The following is a 26,620-nucleotide window of genomic DNA, read 5'->3' on the forward strand; positions in this document are numbered from 1 at the left end:
TCTACGTGGGAAGTTTTGTATCTACTTTCACTCTATACTACGCCCTCGGAATTCAATGAACTTCTCTGAATGGTTTATTTGACTCTATCCAAGAACGGAGGTATGCTAACATAGGAAATGAACAAGGAAATCGGATATAATATATACAACCCACTCCGTGTGGATCTCGCCTGGCGGCTCGCCAATACCCTCAAACATATAAACAGGGGAATACTGATAACTCAGCGATCGAAAACGCCACCATGCTCATGGTATCAAATGCTTTCGAGAACACACAGTGGCCATCCCTTCAATGGGAGCCACTTACTCTTCATAGTTTCCACCAACGAAAGCCCACCCGGAGGTCTCCAGCTTGCCCTTCAGGAACTCGTACACGGTGAAAGTGACGGCCTGACCAGGTGCCACTCTCATCACACGGGGCGTGATACCCTTGTAGAAGGCGCGAGCACCCTCTTGCTTGAACATGTCCTTCGCAATGACCATGATACGTGATACGGCTGATTGACCGGGCTCAGCGCGGGTCTTCTGCAGTCTCGTCTTGATCGTGTCGATCGGGGCGTTGGAGAAAGGTCCAACAGCACCGGAGATCAGACCGATAAAAGTTGTCTGGTAGGAAGGAAGCTGTGTGTTGCTGTACTCGGGCTGAACTCTCTGGAGGAAAGCCTTCAATTCGGTGTAAGCTGTGAAGTTGGCAGCTTGGTTGGTTCCTTGACGAAGGGCAGTCAGGGAGACACCGCGATACAGAGTGCTGAATCCCTCTTCCTTGATCACGGTGAAAAGCGCATGTGGTGCACTGCGGTACTTGGGGGTATCGAGAGGGTCTGCCAGACTGTGATGTTGTGCTTGCAAACGAATCTTAACAACCTCCATAGGATTGACCACTGCCACGGCTTCGGTCACACCAGCAGCAAGACCAGCTAAATAAAAGGAGCCCTGTTAGCCTCCACATACCTCACTGAAAAAGGGCTATGGATTGTGACTTACCCAGGAAAGTGGCTTTGCTGGTCACGGCACCGGTCTCCTTATCAGCAAGCATTTGCTTGTATGATTCGTAGGAGGTGAACCGAATTGCCATCTTAGGGATGATACCACCAAGGACGGCACCCAGACCCTTGTACAGACCCATGGCAGTCTCCTTCTTCACGATCTCAACACCGGTGGCAACGAACCCGCGGGGTTTTACCTGTCAGACTGTTAGCTGTGACTCAATGCTTCACACATGGTGTTCACTTACACCCGGTGCGCGGGCCCGGCGGGAGAGCTGCATCCGAACTTTGATGGTGTCTGGCATATACTGTCAGTGGAGTTCTCACCCGAGACAGTCAATTGACTTATTTTAGCACATACCAAGAGGGTGACACACGAGCGCTTCCATCATACCGGCACCACCACCAGCTGAATCGCAAGTTAGTACAGTACTCTCTCAATGCGCCGGGAGGGTTTGCTTACCGATGAGGTTCACAGCCGGGGAGGCTGGCTTCTTGCCATTGCGGCCTTGTACAGTTTTTGCGGACATTGTGAACAATTGCTAATTTTGCAGAAATGTTGTTTTCACCGTCAATTGGTAAGAAGCTCTTCTGCAAGAGCTATAGCCGGCAACGCAGTGGGACAAGCTTCCAGGCGATCGCTTGCAGCGAAAGTACTTTGACAAAAGGGGGGAAAAGAGGAGAGAAAGATCAAGAGTGAATCGCCAGCGATCCGGAGTCCAGGGATCTTTATTATTTTTTTAATTAAAAGAAAGGACGGGGACGATCTCGGAGGTTCACAGGAAGGCCCAAAAATACGGGGAGATACGGAAGTATAACTACGTCCCTCGGCTCTGCCCACCCAAGGTATTTAAATCGGCGAGTGAGGGAGTCACTTGATTAGCGGCTTAGCTGGAAGATCCCAAACATTCGCAAGGCCGTTCTCGGCAATGAGGATCTCAGACGGGCTCGGCTCCAGTGGCGGCTTTTGCTGTCGCTTTGGATTGATTTTAGCCCAGGCGTACCGGGCGTGGAGGGAGCTATGACGGGGAAGCGGAGGAAGCTTCTCTGGACGAGCGGAAGCAATGCCGCCGTCTTCGCACAGTAGACCAACAACCGAACGCCTTGAGTCTTAACTTAGGACAGGGTCAACGGAAGGAAAAGAAACTAGTCAAGTGATTGGATTCTGGACTCTCCACGATTTACAATTTCCCTTAACGTGGGGGACATCCCATCACTTATACCCTTACGGCTGCCATCTCCCCGGTGGTGGTTAAGCTGCTCGTGTCTACTGAACTTATTCTACTTCACCCCGAGGCATCGGGAGCTGCACAAAGTCATTCCGAATAACGGCGCGCAGATTGGCACTTCCAGTCCTTGTGGCCCAAAGGTGGCGTGGCCAAAAATGAACTCAGAGTGCCAATGGTAAGCCGGAACCAGAGATCATGGTTCCCAAATGTCAGGTAAGACCGGACTCTTCACATGCTGGAGAGTTCCCTAATGGCTTGGTTTCCAGCATATCGTCGTCATCTGCCAGTCGTAAGCAGCAGTAGCTACCTACACACCTACATAGAAAGCCTTAGCTTGTGACATGGCTTTCTTTACCCCCGAGACACGACCGTGACCCTAAAGTGTGGGGGATAGGAAGTTGGTGCACCAGTTCTATAATTTCCACGGGTAATTCCGGGCCAAGCCTGGGGTCGTTCTTCAGCCGAGGTCCTTTCTCCGTCCGTCGGTGCCGACAGTTGTTAATAGCAAGGAAATGTTCATCCTGTGTGGAATGGATAATAATTACAGTCTGTATATTATAATAAAAGGAACAACAAAAGAAAGAACTATGCCTCTCATCTTGTGACCCCCAGGGATTTTCCCCTTTCCAGCTAGCATATTACCTTTCCGTTGCTTCCTTTTTTGCAAGTCACGGGGTTATGCATGTTCCCCTCTCCTGAAGGTTTACCCCACGGTTCATGATTTACCCACGCCCCCCGGAGGTCATTCTTCCGAGCATACATAACGAGATTATTAAGAGATTTTAACTTATGAAATAAGAACATAAGAATCTTTGAACTGCGAGGAGATATGTATTTCTGCTATGGGCATGTCCCAAAACAGACGAAAATAAATGGTCTATTTTTCAAATAAGAAAAATGATAAAGAAAAAGAGGCGATTAACCGATAACATAAAATACTAAAAAGAAGGGAAAGCGATCGATTCCCCAGATCTTCACATGTCAAAGTATAACTGGACGGTTAGTCAGTAGATTGTTCTTAGTTTTAGTTAACTAGCATATGATCTCTGCTGCTTTCCATTATTCATCGCTCTATTCTACCTTAATGTAGAGGGTCTTCCTGTATAGTCCCTATCATGTTCTTTCTTGTCTTGTTGTGTGATTCCAGCCATGGCCATATCTTATGTCTGTTAATGGTGGTGTGGGTTTGCCCATCGGAGAGACATGTACGTGCAGTATCGGAGTAGAAAGGATTTGGTCACATAGTGGTACACTTCATGTACTAGTAGTATATACTACGTGTAAGGACCTGAAATCCAATCTTCTCCGATCTGAGTCTTGGACTTGAGACTATGTAAGAGTGCGGGACATAGTAATATGCAGCCTTATCTGGGTAGAGCCTGAGGCATAAGTTACTAGTATTCTATCGGGGATATACCCCAATAGCAACTATAAGAGACTCATCAGAACTATAAACATTTTCTATAGATCTGTTGGTGTAGACGAATAGTAGCGTGACCGACAACTGTGGAAACCCATGCCAAGGATGAACCGATATCTTTAATCCCAATAAGCCTATGGGAAAACCCCACTATGATTCGAGTTCCCCTTCAGGATGGATCAATATCGCTAGTTCAGATGTTGTGTTTCCTCATTATCGCTAATAACTGTATAAATACTAAATGAATACTTTCATACCTTTTTGATCTGTTCTATAGGTTACGCTGCACCGCGCTATTGATTGTGGTCCTAACCCCGGATCGCGTCAAGCAACCGATAAAATGGACAATCGTTCAGCCTATCAGTTTATCAGCCCCCCCAGCTCGGACATGATCCGAGCGCTCTTTTTTTTTACCCTTCTTTTTCAACATTCCACCACGCGACAATGTTGGTATGTGGAATATCTTGATTTGGTTTATTCTTTTGGAGATTTGGGATCGCTTTTCTAACGTTGAAGCCAAGATATGAAAATATCCTATATTCGACATACATCCCGTATGAGCTGAGCAGCAGCAGCAATGTCCATATCCAACCATGACCCCACATCCACCAGGGGCATAACACAAACTCTCAAGGCCATCGCCCTCTTTATCCTCCACCAATGGCTCCTCATCGGCATCGGTGTCGCCTGCGTCTTGGCCTACTATTTCCCCAATGTCGCCAAGAGCGGCGGCATCATCCGCTCCGAGTATAGCATTCTCTATGGCGCGATGGCCCTCATTTTCCTGATCTCCGGTCTCAGCGTGCCTCGAGAAAAGCTCATTATCCATCTCCTTAACTGGCGACTGCATGTTCTTGTCCAGGGTCTATCGTTCCTCGTTATCCCGGCTTTCATCCTCGCTATTGTGCATATTATCTTGGCCGGTGACCCAGACGAACATATCGATCGCGCTCTGCTGGCCGGGTATATCTTCCTGGCTTGCATTCCTACCACTATTGCTTCGAATGTTGTCATGACTCGCTCGGCGGGCGGTGATGATGCCGCGGCGCTGGTGGAGGTCATTATCGCTAATTTCTTGGGCCCGTTTATCACCGCTGGATGGACGGTGACTTTGCTGCCGAAGTCGGAGGAGTTTGATGTCTGGAGAACCGGGGATGGGGATCTCTCGGATATGTATCGCGATGTGTTTAAGCAGTTGGGTCTGGCGGTGTTGTTGCCATTGGTGGTGGGTCAGTTGATTCGCTGGGTTTGGCCGGATATTGTGGCCAAGGTGTTGGCCAAGTATCGCATTGCGAAGATTAGCACCGCGTGCTTGATTCTGTTGGTCTGGTAAGTTGATTGATTTGACACGCATAATTCTCGGGACAGTAATGGTTGGCTAACCGGTGATGTATAGGTCTACCTTCTCTTCTTGTTTCGCGACAGGAGCGCTCCAGACTCTTTCCGCTTCGAGTATTATCTTCGTGGTTCTGTTTAACATTGCGCTGTATATGTTCCTTACGGCTGTTTGCTTTTACTGTTCTCGCCCGCCGAGGATCATCTCTGGTGTGTCGTTTACGGTGAAATGGAAGACGTTCTATCCCTTCCAGCAGATGAATCCTCAGGAGACTATTGCCGTGTGCTTCTGTGGTCCGGCGAAGAGTACTGCGCTGGGGATTCCGCTCCTCTATGCCATGTGGGGCCCGTTGAGTCTGTATATCAAGTCGAAGACGTCTGTGCCTGTGCTGCTGTATACCACGGAGCAGATTTGCGTGGCGCATTTCTTTGTGCATATGTTCAAGTGGTGGCATCGGCGGGTTGAAAGGAAGAGTGCTAGTGTGAGCGATGTGGAGTGTGATGGAGAGGGGAATGCAAATGAGAATGGGGAGAAGATGGACTGTCCACTGTCCGAAGCTGCGTGCGGGAAGGATCTGGCGGATAAGGGCAAAGGGGCAGGTGTGAGTTTGTCCCAGGAAGGTAATAAGTAATCGTAATAAAGCATAGACAAGCATTCAGCACATAGAGTTTACATAGAAAAGGAATCGTATATAACATAAAGGCAACCCGCGTGCCCCAATCACGCAGTCAAACAAGGTCCCTGGCGTTTGACATCTAGAAAGGCATATAGACAAGGGAAAAGAGTAGCGGAATTTATTGCTCATCAAATGTAGCTCACTTTCACTCCCATCCCGACAGTCCCCTTGATTTTCTGCCAACCGGAGCCTGTTATCCTCCGGATGCGCTCCCGCACGTCTTGTCGGCTTAATGCGGCTATGATGCCGAGCATGAATAAAAGCGTCCGCGCGAATGATAGTGGGTTGCCCGCGATGCTCTTGCTGACGTATTTCAAGATATTACGCACCACGTTGATCAGTGCGCGTGATTGCTTGGCCCGCGCCTCGGGCTTCTCGGTCTTTTTGATATTCTTGGAACCAGGAGGTGAGAAGGCCGTCCGACCCGCGGAGGTACCTGATTTGCTGGATTGCTTCTCTGCGAACCTCCCTTTGCCCTTAATGCTGCCATTGGGATAGGTCTTCTCAATCCCGTAATCCACCTCACTACCGCTGCGTCCATGTGCTTTCTGCGCACGTTCAGCAGCCTCAGCTTCCTCTACCCTGCGACGTTCTTCCTCTCGCGCTTGTCTCTCTAGCTCAGCATCCTTCTCCCGCTGGAGGGCAGCGGCGCGCAGCTCCCCTTGCTGTTTCTCTTCTTTCAGGCCTTCTAGCGTCTGCAGAAATCGCTCCTTCCGGTCCTCATCGAGAACTTCGCTCAAGTTGATGAACTCCTGCGCATATTCCCACTCTTCATTTGCGGGAAGAACATGTAGGGTGAACAGCTCGATTATCTTGACCCTAACAGCCAGGTCTTTCGGGGTATCCGTACCACCATTTGCCCGCGGTGTAGATGAGCCACTAGTCAGATGGTCTGATATATCCAGATTGGGTTGTCCGTAAGACGATAGGTATGTTTCGAGTCGTTGTTGATTGAGTTTCTGTGAAGGCGAGTGTTTCAACAGGAGGGTTGCTCTGCGGTAAACGACCATTGTCAGTAATGAAAGTAGCTGGAAATTCGACGTGATGACTGACAGGTTATATACGACTTCTGCATCCACTGATCCCTCCAAGCCTCTATACCCCGTCCGTACAACGGTCTCCCAGATCTCACCATCGCGAACGGTGGTCGAGATGGCCTTCCATTCTTTCTGCCCAAACAACTTCTTGCCTTCTTCAGGTCCTAATTCAATGATTCGGCTCAAGAGTGTAATGTACAGATTCCACACTTTAATCCGCCAAGTCGGCTGGGCTGAAGCAACGGGCGCGACGGAATCATCGCCATTGACGAACTGCTCGTCGGCTCCCCTGACCACCGTAATCGCAGGCTCAAGGGCTGAAAGTGCTTCTTGTAACCGTAGTGTCAGAAAGAGATTTGACGCCTTCTTATACGTTTTTGAGCAAAACTTGGAGGGAGACAATGAGGATGTGGACGAGGAGAGGAGTTGCGACTGGGACGCCGACATGTAGGAACTATCGTCGGCCATTGTTCACCGCCAGCGGAAAATGCGACGGATCGGAAAGAGGAATCAAAGAAGGGAAATCGAATGGAACGTGCGCGGCTATCAATAAAGGCAGAAACTGCACGAGAGATAAATGGACGCGATCGAATTGGAGCTCTGGGTGGTTGGGACGGTAGAGGGAACAGCGTGACACTAAGTTGGGCTAAGAACAATGCTTGGACTGGAGGGATTTCAGCATCACCTCGGCTCATGCGTTTCGCTGGCCGAGAGTCTGGGGTCTGATGTCACGGGACGCCGCTGCCGGAAACTCCCCAAAATAGACTCTCCACGCCTGAGGCCTCCAGGCACAGCTCCAGTCGCGGGAATCCAGTGACGATCTTCCCCTCTCCATCATTCATCCATTCATGAATCTTGCTGGAATTCGTTGCTTGTGTCTCGGCTGTTCCTTCTCTGGTATTGCAGTGCAACCGGGTCTAGAATCTTCCGACTCTTATGACAAGCTTCTGACTGGGGATCTCACAGTATTCTTTGTTTAGGCTGATCCCCTATCTACTACTCCGTCCTGATTCACCTATTCATTAACACAATAGCCAGATACGCATCCCTTGTATCTGCCTTACTTCCACTCTTCAAGTTTTATATATAATTGACTCTCCTTTGCACGGTGCTACTGCATCGTTGGACTGCCGAAAACCATGGATATATCCGCCCAAACATTCTTCTACCACCTGCCCAGAGTATTGGATGACCTGGCATCCTGTTGTTTCGTATCTATAGACTTTGAATTCTCTGGCATCGCCAAAGGTCTTGGACCTTCTCCCAAGAGCAGAAGCACCTTGCAAGAGCGCTATGAAGAAGTCAAGAATTCTGCTGATCAATACCAAATACTACAAGTTGGCTTGACTATCTGCCATGAGGATCCGGAGACAGGTTAGACACACATGTCCACCACTCCAGGTTGGTGTGTTAATAGCGCAATCACAGAAACGTACACCTTGAAGCCATATAATCTATACTTGAGCCCAATCATCGACCGGAAGCTGGATCTAGACCGAAATTGTTCCTTCCAAAGCAGTGGTATGCTCGTTTCAAAGCTGCCCGCATCCCGTTAACCTAATACGATCTACTTAGCCGTCGAGTTCCTCCTGGAAAACAAGTTCAGCATGGAAGACCTATACAAGAATGGCGTCACCTACTTGTCGAGAGACGAGGAAAGTCGAATAATGGCCAGGGTCATGCAGAGAAATGAACGCACGACAGCACGCAGCTCTCTGGATGTCGCGGACCATGAGCATGAGTCTATAGCCTTTCTAAAGGATGCTCGCCGTCTTGTAGATGATTGGCTGGCGCTTGGTAAAGTAATAAATTCGGTCACATTTAGTACTGCTTTTCTGACCGTGATAGCAGGCCCGGGAGAATTACCTTAATATCCCGCCACCTAGACCTATTAATGGACCTGCTCCACCCAATCACCCCAAATCTATGCCAACAGACCTCAATAGGTTTCAAAAGAGGCTTGTGCATCAGCTCATCGAAGTGGAGTATCCGAGTTTGGTGACTGTCAGTAGGCCGGGATTTATACAGATAATCGACTACGACGAACAGCGCGAGAAGGCCGTTCGCGATCAGAGGGTGAAATGGGTACAAGAAAGGATCTGGAAACAGACTGGATTCAGATGGATCGCGGAGGCGCTAGCTGGGGGCGATCTGACCAACCTTGAGCCTTTCTGCTTCATCAATTTGATGTCGTCTTCGAAGGAGAACCCCCAAAGTTCCCTTCAGGACTTCTCGCGGAGGGTGAAGCAGCGTTTGCAGAAGAATAGGCCTATTCTAGTGGGCCACAACCTCTTCACGGACTTGATTTACTTTTGTCGGTGCTTTTTTGGGCCTCTCCCGGACCGTGTGGAGGATTTCCAAGCCATGGCTCACAAGATGTTCCCGGTGTTGATGGATACGAAGTATATGGCTACACACAACTGTGGCTCCATCAATCCCAGGTCTTCCCTGCAGGAAATCAATGACAGCCTCGCTGCACAGCCAACACCAGCAATAAGTAGGTCAATAGCTATGTTGTCGTTCCTCACTAATGTCAATCAGGTATACACCCTCAGTTTACCAAGTACAATACGCGGGCAATTGATCACGAGGCCGGCTTTGATAGTTTGCTCACTGCTCAGGTCTTCATAAAACTTTCTGCACAGCTCCGAGACAGGGGAACTTCCGGAATTCCGCCAACAGTTCCAAAGACGCCTCAACCCAGTGAAAATACCAAGGAGCCCACGAAGCAGGTCATCGGCGACTTCGAGGCTACTGTCGTCCTACCTAGAGGTCCCAAGTCGAACAACGTCCGTATTATGTTCGGCTCTATTGAAGTTGAAAAAGTCGTCCAAGACAACGGCGGCAAGGACGCTGGCGAGGTAACCAGAATTTCCCTAACACCCCACGACTCTCCTGAGACACAGAAGAAAGCCGACGAGGGCCGATTGATTCCACGCTTAGGCGCGCAATTCTGGGAGATTTATGGAAACAAATTGCGCGTCTTTGGTACGAATGAGAGGGTATGCCACATTGGCTAGGCCCTCTTAAAAGCCAGCCGACATGCCCAATGAGCGTTGACCACTCACTACACTCCATAATTACGATAATAATAGCTCCTAGATACCAGAATACCTAGTTTGCATAATGAAATAGCAACAGCTACAGTCTCCATAGGCGAAGCCGTATGAATGAATGTATGCAGCGTCTATCTAACAGTACGCCTTGATTTGAGAAGGTACCGCTAGCGAAAAATGGCCGCAAAAACCGCTCTGAGCACCGGAAAATGATCGACTGGTCGTGGTTACTCAACGCAGTGATGATAAGGAAAGGTGCCGTAGAGAAGAAATGAACAGAAATGGGCCGCACTGCAGAACTTTTAAATCAAGCGGAATGATGGGTCACATGACATACTAGCCCGGTCGGGACTAGCTCCGTCCCGACGCTCCCTCGCAGGTGACCGCCAACTTTTCTCGCTATATCGTCGGCCTCCGGACCTGTTGACAAGTACCCCAGCATATAACCAACACATTCGGAGATGTCGTCAGGGTCCAATGGTGCCAGGCGCGTAGCGTCGCTTTTGCGTATGTGCTTGCCGATCTGAAATTCAAAACCAATGCGTGTCCGTACTGACTGCTCCAGGGCCTGCGATCTCCGATCCCAGAGTGTGCAGAAGCTGTCAAGAGACGCTTGTCCGCCGCAGTTACGCCACGGCCTCTACACAGGCTTCCACAGAAACTCCCTCCGCCGCCGCATCAGCCTTCCCCGTCGTGAAGCCCATCCATACCATCAAGGCCGGCGTGGTCCTCTCCCGTCCCCCTCAAATCACCCGCGACCTTACCGACTTCGAGAAGGCGTACTATTTCTACCAGAAGCGATTGAACGAGCGTCTCCAGCTACCTTTCACGAAATACTTCTACTTCAAGCGTGGAACGCCCGCCGACGAGGACTGGAAGCGCAAGATCCGCGAGCGCCAGACCCCCGCACGCGACATCGGCAAGTACAACCCGTACTCGAAGGAGGCATGGAACGATGAACTCCTCGTTGGAGCCGTCGAGTCGGACCCGGCCCACCAGGTGGAGATGCTTGTGCAGGATGCGGAGTCGACGGTCAATGCCACTTCTCAGGATACTAGCAAGAAGGAAGAGATCCCGAGACCCTTCCCCCGGGTGACGGAGGCGGACCAGAAGAACGATCAGAGAAGCCTCAACCGGGCACTGCAGAGGACTCTCTATCTCCTTGTGCAGTCCAAGGATGGATTCTGGACGTTCCCCAGCTCTCCTATTGTGGCTGAAGAGACTCTCCGTCAGGTAAGTTCCGCTGACTCTGCTCAGTGTTTCAGCAGCGGCAGTGAGCGCTAACGCTATCTGTCAACAGGCCGCCGAACGTACCCTCGAGCAAGCCGCCGGTGTCAACATGAACACCTGGATGGTCGGCTACCACCCCGTGGGCCACTACGTCTACAACTTCCGCAACCCGAGCAAGCTGGCAACCGGCCCCGCAGGCGAGAAGGTCTTCTTCATGAAGTCGCGCATCATGGCCGGCCAGGCCGATCTTTCCGGAAATGCTCAGAACCTGACCGACTTCAAGTGGCTGTCGAAGGACGAGATTTCGAAGTTTGTGAAGCCGCAGTACTACGCCAGCGTCAAGAACATGCTGGCCGATCGGTAAGCCGGTGTTTCTTAGGTGTGATGGAGTAGTAGTGTATGGATATGGATAGTTGTCGTTGTGCGGACTTGTTTCTTTCTCCGAGGGGATGTAGCCCTTGGTTGGTAGTACAGCAGGTCTGAGTCTTGCATATATCATCTCGTCGGTCATGTATAACTAGCTTTTATTGTTTTCTTTTTCGCTTTCTATTTGCAATGAAGACCTTTCTTGTTCCTAAGACTATCCCGAATCAACCGAACGCCATGCACATTCCTTCCCAGTTATAGTGGCAATAGACATAAGTAGGTATCTTAAATGCAGAAGAGAATAACTGATGACTACTTCAAGTTGAACTTCTGCCCCGTAATAGCGGGCTGATTTTTCGACGAGCTCCCCGTCAACCCCTTCCCACACATCGGACACGCTATACGGCGTTAGCAAAATTACGCTTCAATAGTAAGGTAAAAAGAAAGAAAACGAACCATTCTTCTGATACGCACACCGCTGACAATACTTCCTCCCCTGCTCCGTCTTGGTTTTGCAAACCTCACAGGAGGAAGCATACGCCGCGTAGGGGTTCTTAGCTTTGGAGCTGAGGAGTTTGCTCTGGCATTTCATTAGCATAAGTATCATCATCGCGTTATATAGTAGTAGCAACAATAGTAGTAGTCGTAAAAAATAAGGAATGCTAGAATAAATGATATACATACCTTCCCAATCCCCGTGCTCCCCAATGTACTAGACTTCGCTTTCCCTCCAGCAGCACCAGCACCAGCACCACTGCTACTGCTGCTACTGCTACTACCACCGAGCGTTGTGGCTGGTGAGCCATAGTACATTTCTGTTTTGCGTTTCACGCCGGGAGTGGCGAGCTCCGTTTGTTTGAGTTTCTTTTGGCATTTGGCGCAGACCATTTTCTCTTGCTTTTATTACTTTTGGTGGGGGCGGGTTGAAGGGAGAAGTGAGTATGAGCAGTTATATGTTGAGATGGTGAAAGGTGGTGAAAGATAGTTTGATGGGAGTATGTCGGGATAGGAAGTATTGGATGGATGGATGATGGGTGGAGAGTATTGGAGGGATGATGACGCCAGTTGCTTGGTTGGTAGTGCTAAACTAAACTGCACCCGGGTTTTGCGTCGTGGTGGGGTGTGGGGTGCCGTAGTTGGGTTGGGGGTATACATTATTACATTCAGTTGGTAGCTACGGTGGATGTTGGTTTCGTAGGTTGGTTATATGGTTTTGAATACATCTTTACTTGCTGTGGGAAGTCATCGAAAAAGTTGCTATGTAATGTAATTGATTTGGTTGAGTAGTATCCCCTACTCTCAGCTGGTCAATACTAATATATACTGTCATATGATATTCGGTAGCAGTGTCAGTAGTGTCAGATGTACTAGTCGGGGTGATCATCAGAGTACTCCAATGAGCAGCACTGTACTAGTTGTCCATGCTTGAATAGCACAAGGTTCTCTGCAGGGTGTGCTGCAGTCCGGCTTGAATCAGTCACAAAAAGTGTTGGACCCATGTTATATCCTCACACATCCCGCCGATCCATGCATATATCAGTCCGGAACATTGTGATTCCATGTTGCATTTGGAATATCGCTGCAGTTGAATGTATACGGAGTGCTTCAGAAGAATATGCAAAGTGTGCCGAGTGTACAATAGATGCCTATACATCTGAAATGCCTGCTTTGATCTTAGTATAGCTCCAGATGCCCTTGACCATTAGTAACACATCAAGGGTGAAGAGGCGCAGCGACAAGTCGTTGATATGCCTATTTGCTAATTATTATAATCCAGAAATTAGGCGAGTCTAGACAGAACATCCGAAGTCCATATTGAAATCCGGCCGATATGAAATGCCGTCCGGCTTTAGTTTCATCGGCTGAAAAAGCACGTTAGCAATCACAAGCACATTGCAATACCGATCGATCTGTATAACTGGGATATGCCCTTGGTTTTCCAGAAAAGCTCACCGGGTGTGAAGGATAATTGCAGTCCATCCACACTTCAGAGCAGCCATCAAGTGCCGGGCGGAGATCTAGCGCTTTTATCATCAAGTTGGGCGCCTGCCAACCCCGACTGTCGCCCAAAGAGTGGCAGGTGGATGTATAAAGCTAGTCTTCGGAGAGGGCATAGACAAGAAGCTAACAGCCTCGTCAAGAGGATCACGCCTTTTTCGCCCAGGCGCCTCGGATCGTGACAAGTCATAGTTCGACGGGTATTTTCCAAGTCACCATGCCTTAGCCCCGAATAAGGCCAATGACGGTGTGCTGACTTCGGAAACCAAGAACACCCTGCACCTGCAGGTAAGCATATTAACCATTTAATATCTGGCCGCATTTCTTCAGGCCTCGGGGACGTTCATACATAGGATGGTGCACTAGGCGACAGCGATGCAGCCCTTTTGATTCATGGCCAATGTTTCGAGGTACGGGCGCGATGGTGTGCACAACCACCCGCAACCCGAAAGGGCCACATGCGTATGCCTCCCGGACGGCAGTAAGCAGGCCAAAATAGAATCACGGCTGACTGGCCATGGAAGACGGGAAGAAGAGAAAGCAAGTAGATAAGATGAGCGGTGATTGCTGACCATCGTGGCCTCCGAGTGGATGTGGCAACAAATTGCCCGTCTTAAATCCTTCTCGTTCGCACAACCCAACTTTCCCTCCACTTCGGCTTCAGCTCTTCCACGACATCCTCCCCCTCCAATTCTGACAGCCAATCCCCGACTCGCTTGGGCTTTTTGAAATTTCGTGCAGATGGGAGCTGGACACTCAGCTGCCCTGAACAAGGCGACCCTCCCTCCCACAACTCAGACTTGCGTGGTCCTCCCCAAAAAGCTGTTTGTCTCCCAAAGCTGCAGGATGACCCGCCACTCCTGAACTGGTCTGCATTGGACGGCGAGTTCCAGAGCCCAGGCTGGAATAGCAAACCTGCAAAGACGGGAACTCTTCGCTATGCACCAGGCAGGGGAAAGCAAAGAAGAAAAGTAAATAAGGAAAAAGCGAAAAGCGAAGGGCAACCAGAGGAGAACGGCACAGAAAAGCAAAGAAAGGAAGGAAGATGCAAGCACGGGTCGCCGTGCTACCCAGGTTCCTGGATACTGTTGAGCAATGATCGCCTGTTCCAGCGCCGTGGTTCGTCTGGTTGGACATCGCTCTTTCTGCCCAGACCATCACCCTGGGGCCAGCTCGCTGGTTCCCTGACCTGACTCTTCTATAAAGCGGTCCTTCGGGTGGCATCGCCACGGGCTGGTTTCTTTAGCTGGGATGTTGTCAGATCACCGCCAGTCGCGTTGGACTGGTTATAAGTCTTTGTTCTGGTACTGTTCGTGCGTGTCTCAGCGCACAGCCAGCTAACTGTACGTCTCCCATCCTCGCCTTACCAACCCCCCCTCAGGGCATCTCCTTTTTTTAAAGGACTCTTTTCAAACTGACCCTGACATAGTCTAGCGGTTTTCAATCATTTGTGTTTTTGCTTTTTCCCCCAGACACTACTTGGGCGCCCGGACCAGGCTTGGTTTGCTACTAGCTTATTGATTACCGACTCCTTTCCCCTGCCTTCACCTTTCTTTTTCTCAGGGCCCAGAACGGCAGGTTGACCTTGAGCACGTCGTCAAGAGGTCGGGAATCCCTTGCTTCAAGGTGGAATCGGAACTGAATCTTGCCCACACCGCACGCTTCTTCTCTTTCATCTTCCATCCCTCCACCTCAGCGGGCATCCCTCATTACACTCCCACGAGCTGTCCGCCCAAAGTCCTAAGTGCAAACCTAAAGTAAGGATAAGAGGGCCCTTGAGTGACTCGCCTACTTAGTGTCATCACGGTAGCACGGAAGCTTCGCGCAACGAACCAGGGGACGTCTCTTAGTGGTTACTCCAGTGCTCGAAGGAACGAGAGGAGATAAGGAAAATGCCCCCCAGCAGTTCGTCTTTTACGGCGCTGAATCTGCCCTCGACATTTTCGCTACCGCCATGCATGGAATACTTCACCCTCACCGCCGGCCCTAATACGGACCTTTGGCGTAAGCCACCAAACCGGGATACTGCAACGGCTCCTATCGTGTTCACATCCTTGCGGAGCCCATTTGTAGTTGCCGAGGTCACTGTCACGGCGGACTGGGAAATGGAATGGGACCAGGGTGGTCTGGTGATCTTTGCCGGAGCCGCGCCGCAGTCATTCTCGCCAGACAGTACTCCACGATCGGGCCGCCCCGGATACCCTCAGCCGTTACGACCCTGTAAATGGGTCAAGGCCGGGATGGAGTTCAGTTCGGGCACGATGAACGCATCCTCGGTAAGCGCAACCTCCGACGGCGCGGACTGGTGTCTCTCGCCACTGTCGATCCCCGATCGCGGTCCATCGGCTATGCATTCGTTACGAATCAAATTAGAGCGAGTCGGACATTCGCTCTGGATATGGTACCAGGATCCATCAGCGGTGCCGTATGCGGCGAGTCCAGCGGCCGTGAGCAGCACGTGGAAGAAGCTGCGGGAAGTAACATGGTTCTTCTACGGGGTAGAAGACAAGTTCGTCCACGTGGGCGTCTATGCCAGTCGACCGCATAGTCTACCTCGCACCGGGACGATGTGGGCGATGGCCAATGGTCCGGGGGTGGCCGGATCGGCGGCGGCATCAGCGAACGAAGGGTTGGTGGTCGAATTCGAGGATCTGGAGATCTTGTAATTTTTCTGTCTTATCTCGTCTTAGCAGCATTGCTTTGGTTCCAACTACGACCATTGAGCGCTTATGAGTCGATGAGCTTTCTTTCTCTTTGGACTTTTTGGGCTGGTTGGGTTCAGGAGCCTGGTGCATTGCGGGAGATAGCGAGCATGAGTCTATGTTATGGTTGGAGCGATTGCTGAGACATGAGCATTTGTTGAGTTTGGCTGTTCAACACTTACCGATTTAATGAAGAGTTAATATGATCTTTTCTTTCATACTTAGCTATACCCACGAAGCAAATTATGTCGATACACTTTATACAACGGTCTTTATTTCACACGTATGACCACTCAAGAACCAAGAAACTGCCTCTCCCTGAAAGCTGAGCTAAGGAGACGAAGATCATAAGATCTAGACCCGCCCTTCATTTGGAACCTCTAGAATTGTATTCCTACTACACCAAGTACTTTGTAGCATTTCCCAGAGAAAGCAACACATGCTAGTCATGTGACTCAACTAAACTATGCTCGCCTAAAGTTATGTATTCTCTCCTCTTCTCCTACCAGTATTGTCTGTTATACTTCCTGGATACGAATATCATCACAGCAATGTATTGCGGGGAGCGTCAGGAATCAATTTCACAAGGAGAATTACCATACTACTCTATGATAATCCCCACATGCTTCGGAAGAAGATAAGGAAACCTCAAGGTTCCTGTCTAGTGCTGGGGTGAGGTTGACACAGTATGCGGGGTTACTCCGAGCCCTTCGGGATTTCGTGGGAATGATGCGCGAGAGGCGACTACTTGCGGTTTGTTGGCATGCATGCATCACACATAAGTATTTCTATGCTTTCTTGTCACTTTTTGTTTCACTTTCCTCCTTTTATTTTCCCCGGCCATGACCAGCCAGATCTTGATTGAAACCCCTACAGTTGAGCAACACTCAAATGGGTTTGGCATTGGAACTGCGACTCCGCGTCTGTCATGGCGATTTCTCACCACCGACAGTAGTCCTCGCGACTGGGAGCAGACGGCCTACGAAGTGGAAGTTGTTCGTTCCGGGTCTCGAGAGGAAACCGATCATGTGAACAGCCATGCATCGGTGCTGGTCCCTTGGCCCAGTGGCCCACTACAATCCCGAGAAATCGCACAGGTCCGTGTTCGGGCATACGGGTGCAGCGCCGGCGAGGAGCCGCAGGGTGACTGTGCCACCGCTTGGTCTCCCTGGCGGACCATTGAGTGTGGACTACTCGACCGCGCTGACTGGGTAGCCCGACCTATTGCCAGCCCCGAACATCCACAGCCAGATAATCCATTGCGGCCGGTGCGGTTCCGGAAGGAATTCCAACTTCCTGCAGCGAGTACCATCGACAGGGCCCGACTCTATATCACCAGCTTTGGAGTATACCGCGCCTTCGTCAACGGGCATCGGGTGGGGGATCAGTGTCTCGCCCCCGGATGGACCAGCTACCGCCATCGCTTGAACTATCAAGTATTCGACATCGCGCCCCTCCTGAATGCTGAAGGTCCTAATGTCCTTGCGGTAGAGGTTGCAGAGGGCTGGTACGCCACTCGTCTTGGCTTCCTTGGTGGGCGAAGACAGCTGTATGGCGATCGCCTGACCGTGTTGGCACAATTGGAGATCCAACTTGGACCTAAGGGAGACCGATTCTCCATATGTACTGATAGCACCTGGACATGTACTCCCAGTGCCATCATCCGGAGTGAGCTCTATGACGGCGAGGTTTACGATGCTCGTGAAGAGAATCCGACCTGGAACTGCTCGCTGCTTGACCAGGCCTCTTGCTGGGTGGCCGTCCGGGAACTTGACTTCCCAACCGCGGCCTTGGTGGCACCGAACGCTCCTCCAGTCCGTATCACCGAGGAGATATCTCCAGTCTCCGTCCAGAAGGCCCCATCCGGTGCCACCGTCATCGACTTCGGCCAGAACCTGGTCGGTCGACTTCGCGTGCGCTCGTTGAACAAGCCCTCGGGCTCTCGCGTTTCCTTCATCCACGCCGAAGTGCTTGAGAATGGCGAGCTCGGGGTTAGACCCCTGCGACACGCCAAGTGCACCGACGAAGTCATTCTAAATGGTACAGAGCTGGTAGATTGGTCGCCTGAGTATACATTCCACGGGTTTCGATTCGTCCAGGCCAATGGTTGGGATGAAGAAAGCGATGGATCACTGCTCCTCAACATCAAGGCGCTCGTGATGCACACTGATATGACCCGCAGCGGATGGTTTTCCTGTTCGCACCCAATGATCAATCAGCTCCACACCAATGCCTGGTGGAGTATGCGTGGGAATTTCCTGTCCATACCTACAGACTGTCCCCAGAGGATGAACGCCTTGGCTGGACCGGGGATATTCAGATTTTCTGCCCATCGGCCAACTTCCTCTACAATACTGCTGGCATGCTGAGCGACTGGTTGCAAGATGTCGCGGCCGAGCAGCTGAGGGAGAAAGATGGCTGCGTGCCCCCGTTTACAGTCCCCAATATCATTAGTGAGACCCTGTGGCCGCATACGCCGCAGGCCGTGTGGGACGATGTGGTGGTCCTAACACCCTGGGCCCTCTACCGGTCATATGGGGACAGCGGAATCCTCCGCCGTCAATACGAAAGCATGCTCGCCTGGATCGATCGCGGCATCCGTCGCGGCTCGGATGGACTCTGGGACCCTGAACTTTGGCAACTGGGAGACTGGTTAGACCCAACAGCGCCGCCAGAGGAACCCGGGGATGCACGCACCAGCGGAACCCTCGTCGCTGATGCCTATCTCGTGCACATCACCTCGGTGATGTCCGAAATCAGCCAGGTCCTCGGCCAGAGCCAGGATGCCGCACGATTCCGGGCGGACTATGATAGACTCAAGACGAGGTTCCAGGCCAAGTATATAACGGCCACTGGGTTGCTAGTCGGCGATACCCAAACGGCGCTTAGCCTTGCCATTGTGTACGACCTTCACTCCACCCCCGAAGCAGCGCATGCTGCAGCATCACGTCTCGTACACCTCGTACGGCTCGCCAAGTTTCGCGTTGCCACCGGGTTCGCGGGCACTCCAATCATCACGCATGCTCTCACCAAGAGCGGACATCCCCAGATCGCCTACCGGATGCTGCTGGAGAAGTCTCGCCCATCGTGGATGTACCCCATCACCATGGGAGCGACGACCATGTGGGAGAGGTGGGACAGCATGCTCCCGGACGGGTCCATCAACCCTGGCGCAATGACCAGCTTCAACCACTACGCCCTGGGTTCGATCATCAACTGGCTGCACTCTACAGTAGCCGGCGTCAGCCCTCTAGCCCCAGGCTGGAAGCACATCCAGATCGCTCCGACACCTGGGCCTACAATTCACTCCGCTGAAGCCATGTACGATACTCCTTATGGGCGACTAGAATGCCGGTGGTCGATCGAGACTGATGCAGACCGCTTCCACATGGACCTGTTGATACCGCCAAACTCTCGTGCGCGCGTGATCTTACCGACTCGGGAGAATCTATCACAGCCCGTTGGTTCTCGTGAAGACGGAGGCTTTTGGGTGGGTTCGGGGCGTCACAAGTTCTCAACGACCTTCGAGTGGATGGATTACTCTAGGGACTGGCCACCGAAGCCTCTGATTCCGATTATGCGTAAACCTGAACCGGAGGATATTGCGTGAATTTCCTCTACTATCTAGAACATCTCGACCTCCTAAACATCATTCAAGGTACCCCAGGTGGAGTATAGATGTGATATACCTGACTACTAGGCACTGACTAGGTTTTGATATGATATAAGGTATAATATACAATCCTAGTCACGTGAACAGCAAGTCATAGTCAGTCAAAGCAGGAGTAGTGATGAGAGCTGATGCATGTTCAGTAAGTAAACAATGTGTAGAAGCCCTCACGTGGTGTTGTCACCTAGGGGCGTCACTTGCAGCAACACTTTGGTGGTGGCAGTTCGAGAGAAACATATCTGAGTGTATAGTATTGGGACCAATCATTGAGATCGGTTCCTCTAATTTCTGGCATTACAAGCCCCGGCGTATCAGTCTGAAGGTCATGATGAAAGAGAAGACTATACCGACCAAATCCAACTCGGCCGTTAGACAGAACAGCATAAAGCCGAAAACCGACGTACTCCTTCCAGGTACATAGTACTTAGTACTTAGTAGCATCATTATCTCATAGACATTCAGATGATACTATGATCGTCATAGTTGATAGTAGCACAATCTAGGCTGTGAACTACCTAAAATTCTGGTTGTTTGTTTATTTTTACTTAGTTATTCATCCAACAACTTAGTGACTAATCCACATACAAAAAGCATCTACATAGTAGAAATCTCAGCTTGAGTATTACTGCTAGGATCCATGTGACGATCCCGCGCCACTAAGGCATCTTCGATTCGCTGCCCGAGGCTCGAGCTCCTCCATCTCCTCGCAGATATGTGAACGAGGCAAGCGGACTCCGAGAAAACGCCAACCAATCATGAATCTAACTGAGGGGGAAGCATTGTAAGTACTAGAGATAAAATCTAAATAGAGTTTACGGACTAGACTACTACATTTTTTCTTACTCGCTGTTGAACTGTTTATTAATACCTTCTATACTTTGTTCCTATGCAGGAAGAAAGGAAAAAAAAAGTTACCCAACTACGTCAGAATGTGAGAAATGACGACGACAGATGTTTTGTTTTTGTGTTGCCCAGTCAGTCATGACTCAGTTGGTAATTGCCGTGATCTGGTTTCTGGTTCCATGGCTGGAATTGGGGGGGAAGGGGATACTTGGGCTCCACTGCGATTTATAATGGAATTGGAATTTGTCTGGCTGGTTTAGTCGAGGCCCGGGGAGATGGGGGTTTATTGGATAGGGGGAGGGACTGAGAAATACGAGTCTATTTGATGGAGTAGAGGATATACGGAGTACTATGGATAGATAGTGGATGGGGGGGAGAGAGAGAGAGGTCAATAGGGGAGGGAGGAAGCGAGAGGATGAAATAGGAAAAAGGAGAAAGTTGCTCAGTGGTTTTATGACTCATTATTGTATTCATTATTAGTTTAGTTATGCTGTTGTTCAGATCAGTTCGTTACCCTTTCCACCGAATGGTGGTTTAGGAAATTATCGATATGATTTCTTATTCGTAGGTGCAATGAAACTTGTGAACTTGCAGGGCACTACATACTTATCTTCTACTGGACGAGAATATCATACACCTGACCTGAAGGAACTGCGGGTTTCGCTTTTGCCAACACAGCAATCCTCCGACCCGTGAAAGTATGATGATGCTGATGATGATGTCTTCTTGTTATGCAGCGACTAAAGCATAACACCGGGAATTGCGGAGGCGAACATGTAAGTGCAAAACAGATGGGGACTGGACTGGACTGGACTGGTACTTATTGACCTACATATGCTGTGCAGCGGGATCCGATGCGATCGGATCTATCTGTCTCTCCATCTATTCCCCAGGTAACTATCAGGTTTAGATCGGATTTGAGGTACTTTAGTATAGTTCCTCCTTCAATAATTGGTGAATTGGTAAAGGTGGCTTAACCAGAAACGAGCGAAGTAAATACTGCTAGTACTGGGTATTTTGTTGTTGTTGTTGTTGATATGATGGACTTTTTTTTCCCTGTCTTCTGATTCGGGACGCTTTCCCGCCGGTGCCGAGTTGCCCTGCGAAAAAGTAAAGGTCTTTTTCTTTTCTTTTCGGCGAGCTGCGGGTGGAGGTGCCGGTGGTGCCACTAATTCAGCCTAGTTTAGTTTTCTAGTACTAAGAGAGTTCTCCACTATGCCGGGCCAGTCAGTCAGTCACTCGCTCCATCAGGGATTTTTTCTTTCTTTTGTTTTTCTTTTGGTTCCAACGTTCCGCTGAACATCATAGGGGAAAATCAGTCGCAGAAAAGAAGAACAAGAGAAGATAACTTAACTGCAGCAGAGAAAATCCTGTTCCCGACTACATCCTGCATCAAACAAAACCTGCATTGTAAGCAGCAGCAGTCGATGTTCCAGGAAGAATGTGTAGTACCTTCACCAGTCCTCCGAACCGTAAGAGCTTGCTTGTGAAAGGCGCATGTCCAGGCTTATCTTGCATCGCAAGGTCTCTCATCGTCTCTCTTCTCACCTCGCATGATTGGTGCCCTCAAAGCCACACCACTTCACCGCATTTTTCCCTTTCCCAGGCGCTCGTTAGCTTGAAAAGGATCGGCGAATGTGATGCCAATAATTCCTCTCTTTCTTTTCCTCTCCGGACTGCGGCGCTTGTAATGCGAACGGCCTCTCATTGGAGCCGGACCAACGCCTGCGCCTCGGCTTTTCCAGCAATCATTCCGGTCTGATATGGCTTGATCATTCATGCTTTTGCAACTCGCTCCTCGTAGGTTTTAGTTTTAACCTTGGGTCTAATTCTGCCGTTTCCCCCCTCCCTCATTGATTGTACCATTATCAGTGGTCATCCACACCCACCTCTTCCTTTGCCCCCCCCCCCCCCCCCCATTGAAGAGCGGGTGAGGAGGAAAAATCAAAACTGTAGGTAGAAAAGTAGTTGTCCCCGGGCAATGGCATCATGGCGCGACCCTCCCAAACCAAAAAAAATCAAAATCATAACAAATCCTTACTAGGCAGAAGGGGGAAAAAACTGGAAATCACTGTGACAACTGCAGCTGCCCCGCCAACTGACCGGGCTAATTAACGGCCATCCTTACACTAGAAGGAGTGGACTAGATAGATAGTCAGTCATCCTGGGTCCCCATCGGTCTTCCGTGGGGACCGTAGAGTATTATTATTATTATTTACTGGGAAGAAATAGATACCTACTTACTACTAGTACTACTAAGCAAGTAACTGACGGGTGCTGGTACTGGGTTGCTGGTGCTATTCTTGTCTTGTCCTGTCCTGTCCTGTCCGTACGGCGCTGCTCCGTCCTACCAGTAATTTTTTTTTTCTCCTCCTCCTCCCCCTCCTCCCAATCTCTCCCTCTCCAACCTTTTGATTAGAATTTCCCCTCTCTTCCCAATCTTCTCTTTACTTCTACTTTACCTCTCTCATCATCCATCGCTGTTTGTTTGTACTCCCAAACAAAAGAGTCATTCTTATCAAACCCATCTTCCCATCTCTCCCCACCCCCATCCAATCTCGTCCTCATCTCTCCGCTGCCCCTCCAAGACATCCTCCCCCTCCCCTTACCTCCTCACTCCTCCTCATACACCTTTCAATTCCACCTCGGGAGGGCGCTGTCTTGTCCTACCACGCCGTTTGCCGTCTGATCGCCTGTATATTATTGCTTTTCCAGTCCATTGATATCCTTGCGGTGGCCCGTGGTCTGTTCTTGTCTTGATACCTCCAAGACTCTCAGAAAATCACAACAACAACAAAAAAGCCTAGTCGAGTCCAGCGTCTTACAGTTTTATCTTCCTCTTTTTCTTCTGTTTGCGTCTGTTGCATCTTAACGACTGTTACGACCTTTTATGACCACAATGGCCCACCCCGCTGGTGAGACCGTCACAATCTCTGTCCGTCGTCCGATTGACGATCCCGTCTTCGTGGCCGGCACTTTCTCCGAGCCGCAATGGGAGCCCCTCGAACTGAGCTCCAAGATGGTGGATACCGAACCGGATGAGGAGGGATTGGTTTCGACAGAATATCTATTCTATCGCGAGTTGGAGTTGTCCCCTGGTCAATATCAATATAGATTCCGCGAGGGCGCTTCCGGCCCGTGGTTCCACGACGAGGCTGTCAAACACGGTACGCTTGAACCTTCTTTCCCCCGACATTGCATCATCGCGCAACCCCTCTGAAGCTGACAAACTTACTTGCAACTACAGCCGCAGGGGAAGGAGGTCTGGTGAACAACTTTCTCACCGTCGGACCGAGCGGAGATGCCGCCGCAGAGACCGAGGAAGCCGCGCCGAAAGAGAACGGCGTCAATGGGGCCGCTGAGCATGCTGTCCCCGTACAGGAATCCGTCGTCGAGGAGAAGCCGTCCGAGCCGGTCCCCGAGCCGGAAGAAAAGAAGGATGCTGAAGTGACCGAGCCTGCCACCAACGGTGTCGCGGCACCTGAAGTCAACGGAACGGAATCCGCCGAGCAAACCTCCGACTCCAAGCACGAAGACGTTACGACGCAGAAGGCCGACGAGGCGACGGAAACACCTGCTGAGAGCCAGCCAGCACCGAAGGAAGCGGAAGAGGTTCCAGCTGCCCCCGCCGTCACCGAGGAGGTGAAGCCTGAGTCTGACGTCCAGGTCAAAGCTGAGGAGCAACCCGAGACTTCGACAGAGAGCGCCACCGTTGCGGACACCGAAAAGGCCGCCGAAGAGCCTAAACACACTGAGGTTACGGAGGAGGTCACGTCGAAGCCGGCAGAGTCTGCTCCAGAGCCCGCAGCGGAGGAACCGGTTCAGGTTGAGGTTTCGGGAGAGCAGCCCGTCGTGGAGGAAGTAACCCCCGAGGTTGCTGCCAAGGATGTTGCTGCTGAACCTGCTGTTGAAGAACCGGCCCGTGAGGAACCTGCCGCCGAGAAGCCGACGGAGTCTACTGTTGAAGAAGCTACTACGCAGGAGGCCCCCAAGGAAGAGTCCGCACCAAAGGAACTGGAGACCCCCGCTGCCGAGACGACTACCGAATCTACCGCAGAAGAGCCTACAAAGGAAGTGGAAGAGGTGAACACTACCGCTATCAAGACTGCCACTGAGGCTGCTCCCGAAGAGCCTGCGAAGGAGTCGGTTACAGAAGAGACAGCGGAAGCGCCCAGCACCGAGGTTCCGGCTACCGAGCCCGCTACGGAGGAACCTGCGCAGGAGGTCGCCAAGGAGGAAGTCAAGGCCGAAGAACCCGCCGAGGTGACCCCTGCTGCGGAGCCCGCCGTCGAAGAGCCCTCGAAGGAAGTGACCAAGGAGGAATCTACTCCGGAGCCCTCGACTGCTGAGCCTGCCACGGAAACCACGGACAAGGCCACCGCTGAAGAGGCCCCTGTGGAATCTGCACCTGTCGAGGAGCAGGCCAAGGAATCCGTTACCGACAAGGACGCTGTGGAGCAGCCCGCTGAGGAATCCGCCGCCCCTCAACCTTCCGAAGCCACGGTCGAAGAATCTGTCCCCGAGAACACCGTTTCTGAACAGACAGCGGAGGTGGCTACCGAACCTGTCACCGAGACCCCAGTTGCTGATGAGCCCACTGAACCGGCTGCGGAAGAAGCGCACGCTGAGCCTGCTGCGGAGAAGGTTGAGGATCTCAAGACAGAAGACCCTGCTGAACAAAAGGCAACTGAAGGTGCAGCTGAAGCTTCGATCGAGACGGAGGAAAAGACTGCCGAGCCCGCAGAGGAGCACCCTACAGAGGCAACCGCCGAAAACGCCGAGCCACCGGTCACGGAGATGCCGACAGAGGAGTCCGCTGAGCAGGTCACGGAAACCGCGGAAGAGGTTGCCAAGGAGGAGCCTATCCAACAGGAGTCTTCTAACGAGCCTGTTACCGAACAGGCTGCTGTTGATGCTGCGGCTGAAGAGACTACGGAAACCCCTGTCGAGGAGGTAGCGACTGAAATTGTTGCAGAAGAGGCACCTGTCGAGACTTCGACCACGGAGGTGGCTGAAGAAGCTGTTAAGGTTGACTCGGCTGTCGAAGAACCGGTGGCTGAGAAGCCTGCCGCAGAAGAATCTGCTGTCGAGGCTTCCGTTCCAGAGACGGCTGAGAAGCCTGCCGCAGAAGAATCTGCTGTCGAGGCTTCCGTTCCAGAGACGGCTGAGGAGTCTCCCAAGGAGACTGCTGCGGAGGAAGTAGTGGCTGAGGTAGTTGCGGAAGAGCCCGCTGCTGAGACCGTCGCTTCGGAGACTGTTGAAGAGACCGCCCAGCCTGCAGTTGAGGAACCGGCCACGGAGACTTCAGCCAAGGATGTTGTTGAAGAGCCTGCTCAGGAGCCCGCCCCTGAAGCCACCACGCAGACCGAGGAATCCGCGCCGGAGCCTGTCGTCGAACAGACTGCTCAGGAGACCCAGGCCGAGGAAGTTGTCGAGCAACCGGCTGTTGAAGAGCCGGTCGTCGAGGAGCCTGTGGCCGAGAAGACAGTTCAGGATGAAGAACCCGTCAAGGAAGACGAGCCTGAAGTGACGGTTGCACATGAAGAGACTGTGAAGGAGGAAGTCCCGGCTCCCCAGGAGCCTGCTCATGAAGAAGCTGCTCCCGCAGTCCCCGAGTCGCAGGAGATTGCTGAGGTCGTTGCTGAAGAGACCAAGGAGGCGGTTGCTGAAGAGCCTGAGAACGCAGCTGAAGCTCCGGCTGCTGAAGAGCCGGTGAAGGAGGAAGTCGTCGCGGAGACCAAGCCTGAAGAATCCCTTCCCGAGGAATCTACTAAGGAGCCTACCGCGGAGGAGCCTACTGTGCAAGACTCCCAGCAGACTGAAGAGCCCATTGAGGACACCGTCGCGGACGAGTCGACGGACGAGTCCTCCAACTTGGCTGAGTCTACTGTCGCTACGACTGCTGGAGATGAGATCGTTTTTGACAACCAGTCAACCAAGGAAACCGAGCCAGTCACCGAAGAGCTTGTCGAGGAGTCTGTTAAGGAGGCTGTCGAGGAACCTGTTGTCGAGGAACCTGTTGTCGAGGAACCTGTTGTCGAGGAACCTGTTGTCGAGGAACCTGTTGTCGA

The 26,620-nt window shown here is 51.3% G+C and overlaps 9 protein-coding genes across 9 annotated transcripts in view; 6 read left to right on the forward strand and 3 right to left on the reverse strand.

Moving 5' to 3' along the window:
- Positions 1-303: 303 nt before the first annotated feature.
- Positions 304-1,516, reverse strand: BO87DRAFT_389408 (putative succinate:fumarate antiporter (Acr1); the record flags this gene model as incomplete). Its single annotated transcript, XM_025624895.1, has 5 exons — positions 304-917; positions 985-1,183; positions 1,235-1,284; positions 1,348-1,395; positions 1,450-1,516. 5 exons carry the CDS (start codon positions 1,514-1,516, stop codon positions 304-306), a joined length of 978 nt encoding a protein of 325 aa, XP_025476691.1.
- Positions 1,517-1,542: 26 nt separating this feature from the next.
- BO87DRAFT_399647 (uncharacterized protein) lies at positions 1,543-2,717 on the forward strand (the record flags this gene model as incomplete). Its single annotated transcript, XM_025625452.1, has 7 exons — positions 1,543-1,564; positions 1,738-1,832; positions 1,870-1,943; positions 1,985-2,140; positions 2,244-2,390; positions 2,503-2,504; positions 2,659-2,717. 7 exons carry the CDS (start codon positions 1,543-1,545, stop codon positions 2,715-2,717), a joined length of 555 nt encoding a protein of 184 aa, XP_025476692.1.
- A 1,381-nt stretch (positions 2,718-4,098) lies between these two features.
- BO87DRAFT_379123 (uncharacterized protein) lies at positions 4,099-5,620 on the forward strand. The gene is made up of 2 exons (XM_025623960.1): positions 4,099-4,964; positions 5,032-5,620. Exons 1-2 carry the CDS (start codon positions 4,213-4,215, stop codon positions 5,600-5,602), a joined length of 1,323 nt encoding a protein of 440 aa, XP_025476693.1. The 5' UTR covers positions 4,099-4,212; the 3' UTR covers positions 5,603-5,620.
- A 155-nt stretch (positions 5,621-5,775) lies between these two features.
- On the reverse strand, positions 5,776-7,152 carry pex26 (the record flags this gene model as incomplete). The annotated part of the gene is made up of 2 exons (XM_025619694.1): positions 5,776-6,640; positions 6,701-7,152. 2 exons carry the CDS (start codon positions 7,150-7,152, stop codon positions 5,776-5,778), a joined length of 1,317 nt encoding a protein of 438 aa, XP_025476694.1.
- A 348-nt stretch (positions 7,153-7,500) lies between these two features.
- Positions 7,501-11,562, forward strand: BO87DRAFT_340898 (mitochondrial 54S ribosomal mL46 domain-containing protein). The gene is made up of 7 exons (XM_025620677.1): positions 7,501-8,058; positions 8,113-8,205; positions 8,260-8,486; positions 8,536-9,181; positions 9,226-9,672; positions 10,306-10,973; positions 11,041-11,562. The coding sequence occupies exons 1-7, from the start codon at positions 7,824-7,826 to the stop codon at positions 11,332-11,334; spliced, it is 2,610 nt and encodes an 869-aa protein (XP_025476695.1). The 5' UTR covers positions 7,501-7,823; the 3' UTR covers positions 11,335-11,562.
- Positions 11,563-11,564: 2 nt separating this feature from the next.
- On the reverse strand, positions 11,565-12,361 carry BO87DRAFT_136093 (cysteine-rich PDZ-binding protein). The gene is made up of 3 exons (XM_025618078.1): positions 12,021-12,361; positions 11,793-11,916; positions 11,565-11,734 (listed from the first exon to the last, which is right to left on the reverse strand). Exons 1-3 carry the CDS (start codon positions 12,222-12,224, stop codon positions 11,649-11,651), a joined length of 414 nt encoding a protein of 137 aa, XP_025476696.1. The 5' UTR covers positions 12,225-12,361; the 3' UTR covers positions 11,565-11,648.
- A 2,760-nt stretch (positions 12,362-15,121) lies between these two features.
- BO87DRAFT_136106 (uncharacterized protein) lies at positions 15,122-16,290 on the forward strand. Its single transcript, XM_025618079.1, has one exon. It carries the CDS (start codon positions 15,227-15,229, stop codon positions 15,998-16,000), a length of 774 nt encoding a protein of 257 aa, XP_025476697.1. The 5' UTR covers positions 15,122-15,226; the 3' UTR covers positions 16,001-16,290.
- Positions 16,291-16,580: 290 nt separating this feature from the next.
- Positions 16,581-19,646, forward strand: BO87DRAFT_418291 (alpha-L-rhamnosidase; the record flags this gene model as incomplete). The annotated part of the gene is made up of 2 exons (XM_025626875.1): positions 16,581-18,277; positions 18,322-19,646. The coding sequence occupies exons 1-2, from the start codon at positions 16,879-16,881 to the stop codon at positions 19,644-19,646; spliced, it is 2,724 nt and encodes a 907-aa protein (XP_025476698.1). The 5' UTR covers positions 16,581-16,878.
- Positions 19,647-23,448: 3,802 nt separating this feature from the next.
- Positions 23,449-26,620, forward strand: part of BO87DRAFT_428858 (PT repeat family protein) — a gene marked incomplete at both ends in the record, with an annotated part of 4,824 nt that continues 1,652 nt past the window's right edge. The window contains 2 exons of the mRNA XM_025627472.1: positions 23,449-23,716; positions 23,797-26,585. Coding sequence (XP_025476699.1) covers positions 23,449-23,716; positions 23,797-26,585 — 3,057 coding nt within the window. The remainder of the gene's footprint in view (positions 23,717-23,796; positions 26,586-26,620) is intronic.

Source organism: Aspergillus neoniger, assembly GCF_003184625.1.
Source record: "Aspergillus neoniger CBS 115656 unplaced genomic scaffold BO87scaffold_30, whole genome shotgun sequence".
In the NCBI taxonomy this organism is placed as follows: Eukaryota; Fungi; Ascomycota; class Eurotiomycetes; order Eurotiales; family Aspergillaceae; genus Aspergillus; species Aspergillus neoniger.